The following is an 11,663-nucleotide window of genomic DNA, read 5'->3' as shown; positions in this document are numbered from 1 at the left end:
GGTTAGGACATAACAGATATTTGTATTTGTTAAACCATTGATTCATTTACTGAACATGTTGAAGTTTGTATTCTGTTCTTCCCAAGATAGTACTGTTTTGTATGATGAGATTTTGATGAAGAACTTGGATTTTCCTTGAAATTTTAATTTTAGATATATTTTTAGTTTTAAAATTCCTTGGAATGAAGTTTTAAGTGGGCATCTATAAATGTTAAACATTTCTGTGTTTTATATATCTGGATAGGTTATAACTTATCTGAATATGCAAGTAAGTAGAGGAATAGGACATAAAGCAGAGTGGTGGGTAATTTTTATAATTTTATTAAAATATGAGACTTTAAACCTTAGGGATAAAAATCCCCAGTACCTACTTTATGTGTATTATGGGCATTCTATAGGTGTTAGGTGTAAAAAGATGAGGACTATTAAACTGTAAGTTTCTGTCCTCAAGGATCTTAACATCTATGTTAGGGAAACAGAACTCTGAATAAATAATTATGATGCAGTGTGATAAATGCAATAATAATTATTTTATGGGAACACAGAGGAGGAAGCTGAGATAAAAATAGAATCAAGGTGAGAGTCACAGGGATACTATTTCCATTTTGTTTTAAGGGAATGGGAAGGATTTTGGCAATAGGACAATCCCAGCAGTGGTATTGAAGACACAGAGAATATCCTTGCACATTTGATGCAGGGGTGTCCCAATGAAGGGAGGAAAGCCCCCTGAATTCATCAAGTGGGTTCTGGCTTAGTGCAGAAAGAATTCAACTAGTGACATAAAGTTTATCAAGCAGAGATAGTAACAGATCGGACCCCACAGGCGGAGTAGAAATGCTCTCCTGTGCAGGCGGGGGCCCTTTGGGGGGTCAAAGGTAACATTTTTAGATATTCAAGAACTCCATTGTCTTGTACCAGGCCATGTAGGGTAATCAAAAACTGCTGTCACAGAAAGGTGAGCACAGTTTGTAAAGCATCTGGTTTAGTAATTCATCTACCTTTGGGTGGTCACAGGCTGGTGACTTGCTGGCAACTTCCTTTTTCAGAGTGGTCAGGCTCAGAATGACCGCACTCAAGCTCTCTCACCCTTCCTTTTCTCCTTATGCCTGTTGATGTCCATAGGAGTAACGAAGATGTTTTTGGCTGTAATGGCCAGGATAAAGATCTGGTATGCATGTCATTGGCTGTGATTTTGAACAGTCTTTACTTTCTAGGACATACTTGTTTTTCTGGGAGGTTTGTAAAGGTAGGCTTAGCATAAGGTTCTGCGATTGTACTTATACTGATATAAAGAGCATGTTGTATTTAAAACTTGGCCAGTAGTTATTTACAACTTGAAGCCTTGGGGAGTGACAGGAAATGAGGCTGGAGAAAAGATCATGAAAGGCCCTTATATAATACTAAGGAGATTGAATTTTTTTCCTTCTGATAGTTGTGGATTGAATGATTCTGAACTAAGAGTAATATGATCAAATTATTACTTTGGAAACACTATTCTGATTGCAATGATAGATTTGGGAAAAGGAAGAGACTGGAAAAAGAAAAAGGAATAAAATTGAGGGCTTACAAGAGTCCAACTAGGGTGGTACCTGTGGCTCAGTGAGTAGGATGCCAGCCCCATATACCAAGGGTGGCAGGTTCAAACCTGCCCTCGGCCAAACTGCAACATAAAAATAGCTGGGCGTTGTGGCGGGAGCCTGTAGTCCCAGCTACTCAGGAGGCTGAGGCAATCTAAGCCTAAGAGCTAGAGGTTGCTGTGAGCTGAGATGCCACAGCACTCTACCGAGGGCAACAAAGTGAGAGTCTGTTTCTAAAAAGAAAAAAAGTCTGACTTGTAAAATCACATGTAAAATGTCATGGTAGTATTATGTCCATATTAAACATAATGAAGATTATACAGCAGTTACAGTGCCAAGGGGTGCTGGGCCAGAATTTAGGGAGCAGAGTCTTGAGATGATGCAGGGCAGTGAATGTGGATTTCCAGGGGCCCCTCTCTGGAAACTTTGCTTTCCAGGTTCTCTTTTACCTCAGAGGTCTCTGAAATGCCTGTGTTCATTACCATGTTGTCTTGATAAGTAGAACCTGGCTTCTTTCTGGTTATATTAATCTCTTCACCAAACAGTCAGTAGGCCTCAGTACTCTTTCCCAAACATGGCCAGGCTAGGAGTTTTTCAAATCTTTTCATTCTTCTTCCCTTTTAATTATAAGTTTCATCTTTAAATTATGTCTCTCTTCTCTTATTGTCCCAAGTGTCCAGGAGAAGCCGTGCAGCACCTAGTGTGTTTTGCTGCTCAATATTCTTCCATCACATGTCCTCGTTCATTGTCCTTAAGTTCTGTCTTCCACAAATTCCTGAGATTTGGACATAATTCTGCCACATTCTTTGCAACTATAAAACAAGGAGAGCCTTTACTGAGGTTCCCAATATTTTGTTTCTCAGTTCTGTTTGAGACTTCATCAGAATAGCCTTACCTTTCATATTTCATCATGATCACTTAAGTAATCACTAAGAAGTCCTAGACTTTCTCTATGTTTCTTCCCTTTTTCTGAGCCTTCACTGGAATTGTCCTAAAGATTGTGCTTATAGCAATCTAGACTTTTTTTAGTCTGCTCCTGCAAATTCTTCTAGTTTCCACCCATTACGCAGTTCCAGAGCCATTTCACATTTTCAGGTATTATAGCAAAGCAACAGCCCCAGTCTCAGTACCAGTTGTCTGTCTGTGTTTTGTACTGCTGTAACAGAATATCTGAGACTGGAGACCTTATATAAAAAAAAGTTTATTATAATTCTGGAGGCCGAGAAGTCCCACATTGAGGGTCTTGTGCCTGGTGAGGGGGTTCTTGCTGGATTATAACATGAAGTAGGGGCGAGAGAGTAAGTATGCAGATGAGAGAGGAAAGGAGCCAAATTCACCTGTCAGTCAAGAACCCACTCCCGTGATAACAGCACTAATTCACTCGTGAGGGCAGAGCCTTCATGACCTGATTATCTCTTAAAGGTTCCAGCTCTCAACATTGTTGTGGTGAGGATTAAATTTCTAAGACATGAACTTTGGGGAATACATTTAAACCATAGCATACATACTACCTCTCTTAATTCTCAAAACAAACCTGATGTTATGCTGGTATATGTTATCAGTATTTAAAAGATGAGAACAGCTAGCTAGACTTTAGAGAAGTTAGATGACTTAGAAAGGTTATGTGGTTAGTGGTTGAACTATTGTTTTAAACTGAGCATCTTTTAAGTATCTTGGAGAAAAGTAGAGGTGGAAAAGATGAGAATAAAAAAGTAAGACAGACAATATCCAAAAGCCAGAAGAGCAGAGTTTCAAGAAGGAAGATGTCTTCATCTATTTAGTACTGCTATACTGGAGACTCTAAGGCTGGGTGATTTATAATGAAACAGGTTTATTGGGCTCACAACTCAGGTAGCCGGAAAGTCCAGGAGCATGGTCTCGTATCTGCTTGGCTTCTGGTGAGGGCTTTCACGTTGTGTCATAACATGGTGGAAAGTCAAAGGGGAAGTGGACATATGTGAAGGGGCAAAATGAAGGGCATCCTTGCTTTCTAACAGCCTATTCTAGTCCATTTGTTTAAGAACTATTCTCATTTTGTAAATATGAGAGCTCACTCACCACAGCAAGAATGGCACTAAGCTGTTCTTGAGATCGGAGCCCCCATGAACCAGACATCTCCCGTTAGGCCCTACTCTTAAAGGTTCCACTTCCCAACATTATTGCACTAGGAATTATGGTTCCAATATGAGTTTTGGTAGAGGTGCTCAGCCATAGCAGAAAGGATGGTCAGCAGTGCCAAATTTGGGGGCGAGATTGTGAGTAGTCAAAATTAAGAAAAGAATATAAAATTTATTATTTCGTTCCTTTTACATGTAAGATAGATAAAGAAGACAATTAAAACAAGTAATATTTTCAGGCAGACTGCTTTATTTCACTGTTTGAAGATAATGTTTTACATAGTCTGCATTTTCAACTGTATCATAAAGTTTAAATACTCATTTTTTTTTGTTTCAGTTATATCCAGGTTTCTTGATACAGAACAACTTCTTTCTGTTTTAGTCCAAATTCCAAAGCAAGACACGGTATGTTTAAGTATTCATTATGTGTTATCTTATTATACATTATGTTATAGAACTTGTAACAATTGGAAAATATCAAAATAGCTTGAGTAAGTACTTCACTATTGATATCTAGAGTATTTTTATGTCTTTTTAGAGGAAACTTTTTTCCTAATGTATAAGCCTATGAATTATAGTAAAATAAAAAGTTTGAGATAGTCAAGATACTTTCACTAATCAAATATTTACTGAAGGCTTTATATATAATTTTCAGAAAACTTGTGTTATCATAATTTTTGCCTAATAAGTAAAAATTACATTGGAGCTAAAGAGTATAGATTGTTCTTAAAAGTGATCATTATGTAAAGTTTGATTATTCTTCAAATATTCTTAACCTTTAATTATGAAACAACATCTCCTCTGGATGTTTTTCAGATTTAAGTAGTACTTATAGATACATCCAATAAGGAGAGTAATAGATGGTTTTCATTCTTCCCTTTTTTTAGTTTTTATTATTTTAATTTTTTTATTAAATCATAGCTGTGTACATTAATGCAATCATGGGCTACAATGTGCTGGTTTTATATACAATTTGAAATATTATCATCAAACTGGTTAACATAGCCTTCGTGGCATTTTCTTAATTATTGTGTTAAGACATTTATATTCTACACCTAGTAAATTTCACATGTACCCTTGTACGATGCCCCATAGGTGTGGTCCCACCAATTACTCTCTAAGCAAGAGTAAGACCCCATCTCAACCAAAAATTAAAAATTAAAAAAAAAAAACTAACCAAGTGTGGTGGTGCATGCCTGTAGTCCTAGTTTCTTGGGAGGCTGAGGTAAGAGGATCACTTGAGCCCTAGAGTCTGAGGTTGCCATGAGCTATGATGATGCCTTGGTATTCTACCCAGGGCGACAGAGTGAGACTCTGTTTCAAAAATAAATAAACAAATAAATAAGCAAATAAATAAAATCCTATTATTTAATGTATTACATTAAGAATATTTGTTTTTTCTATTATAAATGTCTAAAAGGCTTCTTCCAAAATTTGAAAATGTTGATACATATTATTAAACATATTTTTCTAGTTTTTACCCAGCATTCTTGATTCACTTTGAATAACTTTTCATTTTTCTGAATGATTTCAGACTGTACATGGCTCTTTCTTTTATTCATTTTACAAGTAATTTATTTTACTAAGCATTGCAGTGAGTGCTAGGGATACATCTGTGATCCAAAAGAACTTCAACATGATATTTAAGTTAAACAAACAAACAAACAAAAAACAATTACAGCATAATATCATCAAGAACTAGGACAGATCTGTTTGCAAACTAACCAGTCAGCCTGCCACAGTTTCAAGACTCCTGGGTCAGGGAGGAAGGACATTGGTGTTCACAGTGATAGCAGTAAGCAGAGTATCAGCATTTTTCTACATTGTTTATCCAAGCTCCATTTCCAATAGGTCCATGTGAAGAGGGCCAGGTACCACCTGCACATGCAATTACAGGACAGATTGCTGAGTTTAGGGACCAGAATCTTTTATAATGGGCAGTAAGTATGCTTGCCTATTGCTCTGGAGGGAGACATCATCTTTATCTTCCAAGATTTTAGCAGGCTGGAGGAGGTTATCTATGGAACACATAGAACCAACAAAGGGCTTATATTCAATATATGAAAAGAAGCTTTAAAAATCACAGAAGAACATAAAATGTATAGAAAAATGTAGAAGAGTCTTGAATAAAACTTTCACAAAATAAGATATTCAAATGGCCAATAGATGTTCAACCTCATTAACAGGATAATGGAAATTAAGACCACAATGAAATAGCCACACATCTATCTACAAATATCCTTTGCAGTTAATTTGAGTCTCTTGATGCTACTCAGGATTGAACTGTATCTCCTTTTGCTTTTGAAGTTTAAATTGGACCCAAGGGGTAAATTAGCTATGAAAATTGGATACAATGAGGTGAACTCTTCATTGCAGTTTCAGGAGAGCAGGCACTAGGTTTATTATGGTGAGGCAGTAATTTCTCATCAGTCTCTAGGCTGGCATCCTGGCTGGTTTGATATATAAAAATATAGGGAATATGACAAGAGTAGAATGTTTAAGAGGAAAATTTTTTTTGTTTGGAGACAAAGTGTTACTTTGTCACCCTCTCAGTAGAGTGCTATGGCGTCACAGCACACAGCAACCACAAACTCTTGGGCTCAAGCGATTCTCTTGCCTCAGCCTTCCAAGTAGCTGGGACTACAGGTGCCTGCCACAACACCCAACTGTTTTTGGAGATAAGGTCTAGCTCTGACTCAGGCTGATCTCAAACCTGTGAGCTCAGGCAGTCTACCCACCTTGGCCTCCCAGAGTGCTAGGATTACAGCCATGAGCCACCAAGCCTGGCAGGAAAAGCTATACTTATGTTAAGTATTTATGATGTCCACATTTGGATTTTTATCTTAACAGGTCAATGCAGCTGAATCAAAGATAACAAATTTAATATACCTAAAACATACCTTGGAACTCGTGGATCCTCTAAAGGTAATTTATACGTTCGTATCATACAAAACATGTCCAGCATCATCTTCTGAACTTCTTGTTTAGAAAAAATTTTGAGCTTAGAGAAATTTTCAAAAATAACATAATGAATTCCCTGTATTTTTTCTCTTTATATGTTCATACAGCACACACATATACATTATTATCCTTGATATTACTTTTTCAGAGCCATTTGAAAATAAGTTGCAGTACCTACGTACTATACTGCATATTTTCTAAAAACAAGGATGTTATCTTATATAAACACAGTATTATTATCAAATTCAGAATATTTAATACTGATACAGTACTATTATTTGATATATATGCAATTGTCTGAATAATGTTCTTAATGGCATTTTTTTTTTCTGGTACAAGGTCCAATCCAGGACCATGTATTGTACTTAATATGTTTATTTAAACTCCTTAAACTGGAAAGTTTCTTAGCCTTTTGATTTTGGTGTTTTGAAGTGTAAGGGTCAGTTGTCTGATAGGATGTGCCTCAGTTTGTGTAATTACGTCCTCATGACTAAATTCCTCTCATGCGTGTTTAGCAGTAACAGTCCATGGGCAGTGTTGTAGCCTTCCCAGTACACCACATCAGGACACATGTAACATCATTGACCTGTTCTTGGTGATGTTAATTGTAAATCAGTTTCTTCACTGTAAAGTTCTTATATTTTCTTTTGTAATTAATAAGTAATCTATGGAGAGATACTTTGAGGATATGCAAGGAACCTTGTTCCTCATCAAATTTTCACCCATTGATTCTAGAATTCATATTTCCTAGAAGTAATTTTTACTTTGATGGTTATAAAATGGTGATTTCTTCATCAATTTTCAAGTACAGCATTGTGGTATTGAAGTGACAAAACGAAATTGCTTTTTAAAAAGAAAAAATAAAAACTATGAAAGAATCATCTATGAATGATCTATAGTGATCATTCTAATTCTGATAAATATAATGAGAATAATTTGACAGTAGATTTCAAAAATATTATCACATTTCTTATAGTGAAAGAGGTGGAATAAATCAACCAGAAAAATATTGGTAGATTTGATGCGATACAAATTTTAAACTTTGGTTTGTCAAAAGCCAAGAGGTAAAAAAAGTAAGGAAAAATTTATAACAAATGGTAGGCAAAATACTAATTTCAGTCATCACAGAACTCATATAATTTCATAAGAAAATACTAGCATAGGAGCAGCACCTGTGGCTCACAGGGTAGGTGCCAGCCCCATATGCCGGAAGGTGGGTTCAAACCCAACCCCAGCCAAAAAAAAAACTGCAAAAAGAAAAAAGAAAATACTAGCATGCCAATAGAAATATACAAAATGACTTCATGAAATGTAAAAAATAAATTAACTCAGGCTGTATGTATAAGGTATATACAAAACATAAATGAATTTCATGTTTAGATTTGGGTTCATCCCCAAGATATCTCATTACGTGTATGAAAATATTTCAAAATCTGAAGAAATCCAGAATTGGAAACACTTCTGACCCTTAACATTTTGGATAAGGCTACTCACCAGTAGTAAATGGAGAGTAGGAGTGGGTAAGAAATATACAGTGATATACATTTTCTAAATTTCATATAATGACAGGAAATAGGCCATGATATTTAAACTATTTGTCTTTGTAAGGATAGTAGAATTATGAGTGGTTTCTTTTATCTTCTTTATGCTTCTGTGAATTTTCTTATTTTTAAAAGTATGTGCATATTATTTTCTATTTATAAGCTAAAAAAAATTTCCATTGCCTCATATCAAACTAAAGTAAGAGGTAAAAATCAGGTTAACTATGTTTTCTTCTCCTCTTTTCTGTTTAATTGTCACTCTTAGTTTTCATTAAGCAAAATAAAATTCCTACTTTTACCATATAACAATATAAAAATTACTCTTTTTATGAATATACCAAGCACTTCTTTGGTTCAATGTTTAACCAAAATTTTGGAATTATATGTAGAATACTCTAAAATGTACAATAGTAGTTGTTTAAGTACCTACCTCTATAAGTAGAGGTGTATGTTATGGTGTATTGGATGTTAACAATTAGTTGAGATATGCAAAAAACAAAAATCAAAATGATGAAACAGCAGATGGCACTTATTAGTCATGTGCTTTTTCTGTGGAACATTGGAAGGATAACGTGTCCTCATATGAAAACCTATAATAATTTTCATGAGTACATAAATGAGAAAATGAAGCAAGAAAATACTTGGTAAACTGTAAAGCATTTAAACATATATAAAGTGCTATATTTGAATGATCTCATAACTGATTTACCTTAACTTTTTGTTCTTTTATTCATTTTATTCTTTCATAGATTACTCTGAAGAACTGTAACACGCCTCTATTAAGGGCTTACTATGGTTCCTTGGAAGACAACAGGTCTTTGTCACTCAACTTAATGAAATATTAGTTCATTATTTCCTTTCTGATTATAGCTGATTTTAAAGACTCTAATTATACTCTGTAGAACACTTACTTGAGTTTTGGTTGATATAATCAGCTACTCATCAGAATCCTAATTATATGTAATTCCATAAGTACAACAAAGAGTAACAACACACTGATTATCTGTATTAATGGACAATTAGAATAACATGAAAAATTGAAATACATTTTTAATATTTCTGTTTTTAATCATTATGGAAAAACTTGCAAAAATAAAAATTATACTTTTCTCATTTGTTAAATCATGAAGGGTCTAATGTAACTGAAAATAGTAGATAATAAATATTGAATAATATCTAAATGCAGTTCAATTTTAGTATTGTTAAATTATTAGCAGTGGCACCTTATTGTTGGGCTGAAAATATTTGTGATATTTAAGAACTGGTTATTTTATTGATTGAAAATTTATGTTCTATATGAGGCTGAAGTTAATAATAAAACCAGTTTAATTATAAACTAAATACAGAACAGAATAAAGGAAAGATTAGGAAAATAGGTGTTGCCAGATTCCTGGTTTGCATAATCGCTGAACTTGATCCCTGGTAATTGTGGGTTCCTGTTACACAGTATGTGCTTGGTCTCCCTCACCTCTACTGAGGGCAGGGACTGTATGTAATCCTTCTTTGAACCCTTGCACCTAGAATAGTGCTTGATACATGGTGTAAGCAAATATTTATTGAGTAAGTGAGCATGAGGCCAGAGTTTTATAACAATTCTTTAAAGATATATTTTGTATTCACAGATGCAATATGTATACTATATGTTTAATTTGGGAGGTCTATTTATTAGCAGATGTGTAATTATTCTTGGTGGCCTAATACAGTTTTAGACTAGTCTTGACTGATGAAATAGTTTAAAAATGACATAGTCATAGCTCTAACTTATGCATATTTAAATGTTTATCACTAATTATTTAGTCCAATATAACTTTTTACCAAAAATTTGCTATCATTAACTGTGATTCAAATTATAAATTAAAATAACTAATTGGCTATACTGTTCTTTTTCTGCCTTAATGGTAGGTTTGAAATCATACTTGAAAAGATTAAAACAGTAATTAACGATGATGCAAGGTACATGAAAGGCTGCCTGAACATGAGGACTCAGAAGTGCTACGCAGTCAGGTCCAACATCAATGAGTTCCTCGACATAGCGAGAAGGACATATACAGAGATCGTAGATGACATAGCAGGTAATTTATCTACTTTATCATGTTTTTCTGTTTTTATAGTAATAAAACAAACATTTGAGAATATGCTGTGTTTTTTTCCTAATGACTAGTCATGCATATTTTAAATATACTTTTTGTTACCAAAACAGATAAGGTTAACACATATTTCCATTTAAAGAAACATTTTTTTTAAAAATAGAGATTTCAAAGTGTTACCATGTGTCTCTTTTTTCCTCCAAACTTAAATATGGAGTTACCTTCATTAATATTGTGAATAAGCTTTATGGAAAATGTAGGCTGTCAAAACTAGAAGATTCCAGTGGCAAGAGAGATATAATTTTTATCTGGAAGAGGTGGGCATTTGAGCCAGTCTGGGTAATGCTTTTAACAAATATTTATTGAGCTCCTACTACATGTTGACGCTGTTGTAGGTACTGAGAATACATTGAACAAGACGAGGTCCCTATCCCCATGAAGCTTTTATATGGTAGGGAAGGCATACAAGAAAGAAGCAAGCACATATGCATACGTGTGCATGCGTGTACATCACTATTGACATACATCAATCATACATTCATGTAATTTCACACGGATATAAAATGTGTGAGTTAGAGCGCGACTGAGCGTGGAGGCACAGAGAGTGGGAGGCTTTAGTAGATGGAATGGCCTAGAGAGGAATTCTACTCACAGTGATAAAAACAGGAGCACAGGAGCACAGGGAGATGAGGGCTGAGAAAGAAAATCTGTCAGCCTGGAGTGGGGCATCCCCTTACAGAACTAATAGGAGATGAGATCAGAAGTGTAGAGTGGGTACCAGAATTTAGTCTCCAAGGGCCAAGAGTTTGGATTTTTTTTCCCAAGGAGAATGAAGACCCTGAGGTGTTTTTGTTCTGTGGTGTGAAATTGAACAAGAAAATATTTTGAATGAATTTGAGTAGAGAAATGGAGACAAGTTTAAACTATTATAAGTTAATAAAGGGTTATTTAGGTTGGTAGCAATATGTCTGAGAAGAGAAGAAGGAAAAATTGATAATAATTACTAATTAAGTAGATACAGTCGTGGTAAACAAAAAATGTAACCATTAGTGCTAATTGAGATTTCTAACCTGAGAATGGTGATACTGTTGAGAAAGGCAGGAAATTCAGGAGGAAGGATGAACTGTTTTGAAAAAATGAATATGGAGGTTTTTTTCAAGTAATGTTCAAAGTATTAATGGTTATCTAGTTAGAAATATAAATTTAGAACTATCAAGTTAGCATGAAGTTGACAAGGAGATTTGGATTTTCTTTTTTTGAGACAGAGTTTCACTTTGATGCCCTTGATAGAGTGCTGTGGCATCATAGCTCACAGCAACCTCAAACTCTTGGGCTCAAGTGATCTTTTTGCCTCAGCCTCCCAAGTAGCTGGGACTACAG

General features: G+C 34.9%; 1 protein-coding gene across 1 annotated transcript in view; it reads left to right on the top strand.

Annotated features, from left to right (window-relative positions):
• Window positions 1-11,663, top strand: part of MSH4 (mutS homolog 4) — a 42,435-nt gene that overhangs the window by 11,001 nt on the left and 19,771 nt on the right. Inside the window, exons 5-8 of the mRNA XM_012801678.1 lie at window positions 4,032-4,099; window positions 6,545-6,619; window positions 8,946-9,010; window positions 10,099-10,268. Coding sequence (XP_012657132.1) covers window positions 4,032-4,099; window positions 6,545-6,619; window positions 8,946-9,010; window positions 10,099-10,268 — 378 coding nt within the window. The remainder of the gene's footprint in view (window positions 1-4,031; window positions 4,100-6,544; window positions 6,620-8,945; window positions 9,011-10,098; window positions 10,269-11,663) is intronic.

This window comes from Otolemur garnettii, unplaced genomic scaffold (genome assembly GCF_000181295.1).
Source record: "Otolemur garnettii isolate 467f Iridium unplaced genomic scaffold, OtoGar3 scaffold00010, whole genome shotgun sequence".
In the NCBI taxonomy this organism is placed as follows: domain Eukaryota; kingdom Metazoa; phylum Chordata; class Mammalia; order Primates; family Galagidae; genus Otolemur; species Otolemur garnettii.
The sequence above is the reverse complement of the archived record's forward strand: the minus strand, read 5'-3'. Positions and strand labels throughout refer to the sequence as shown.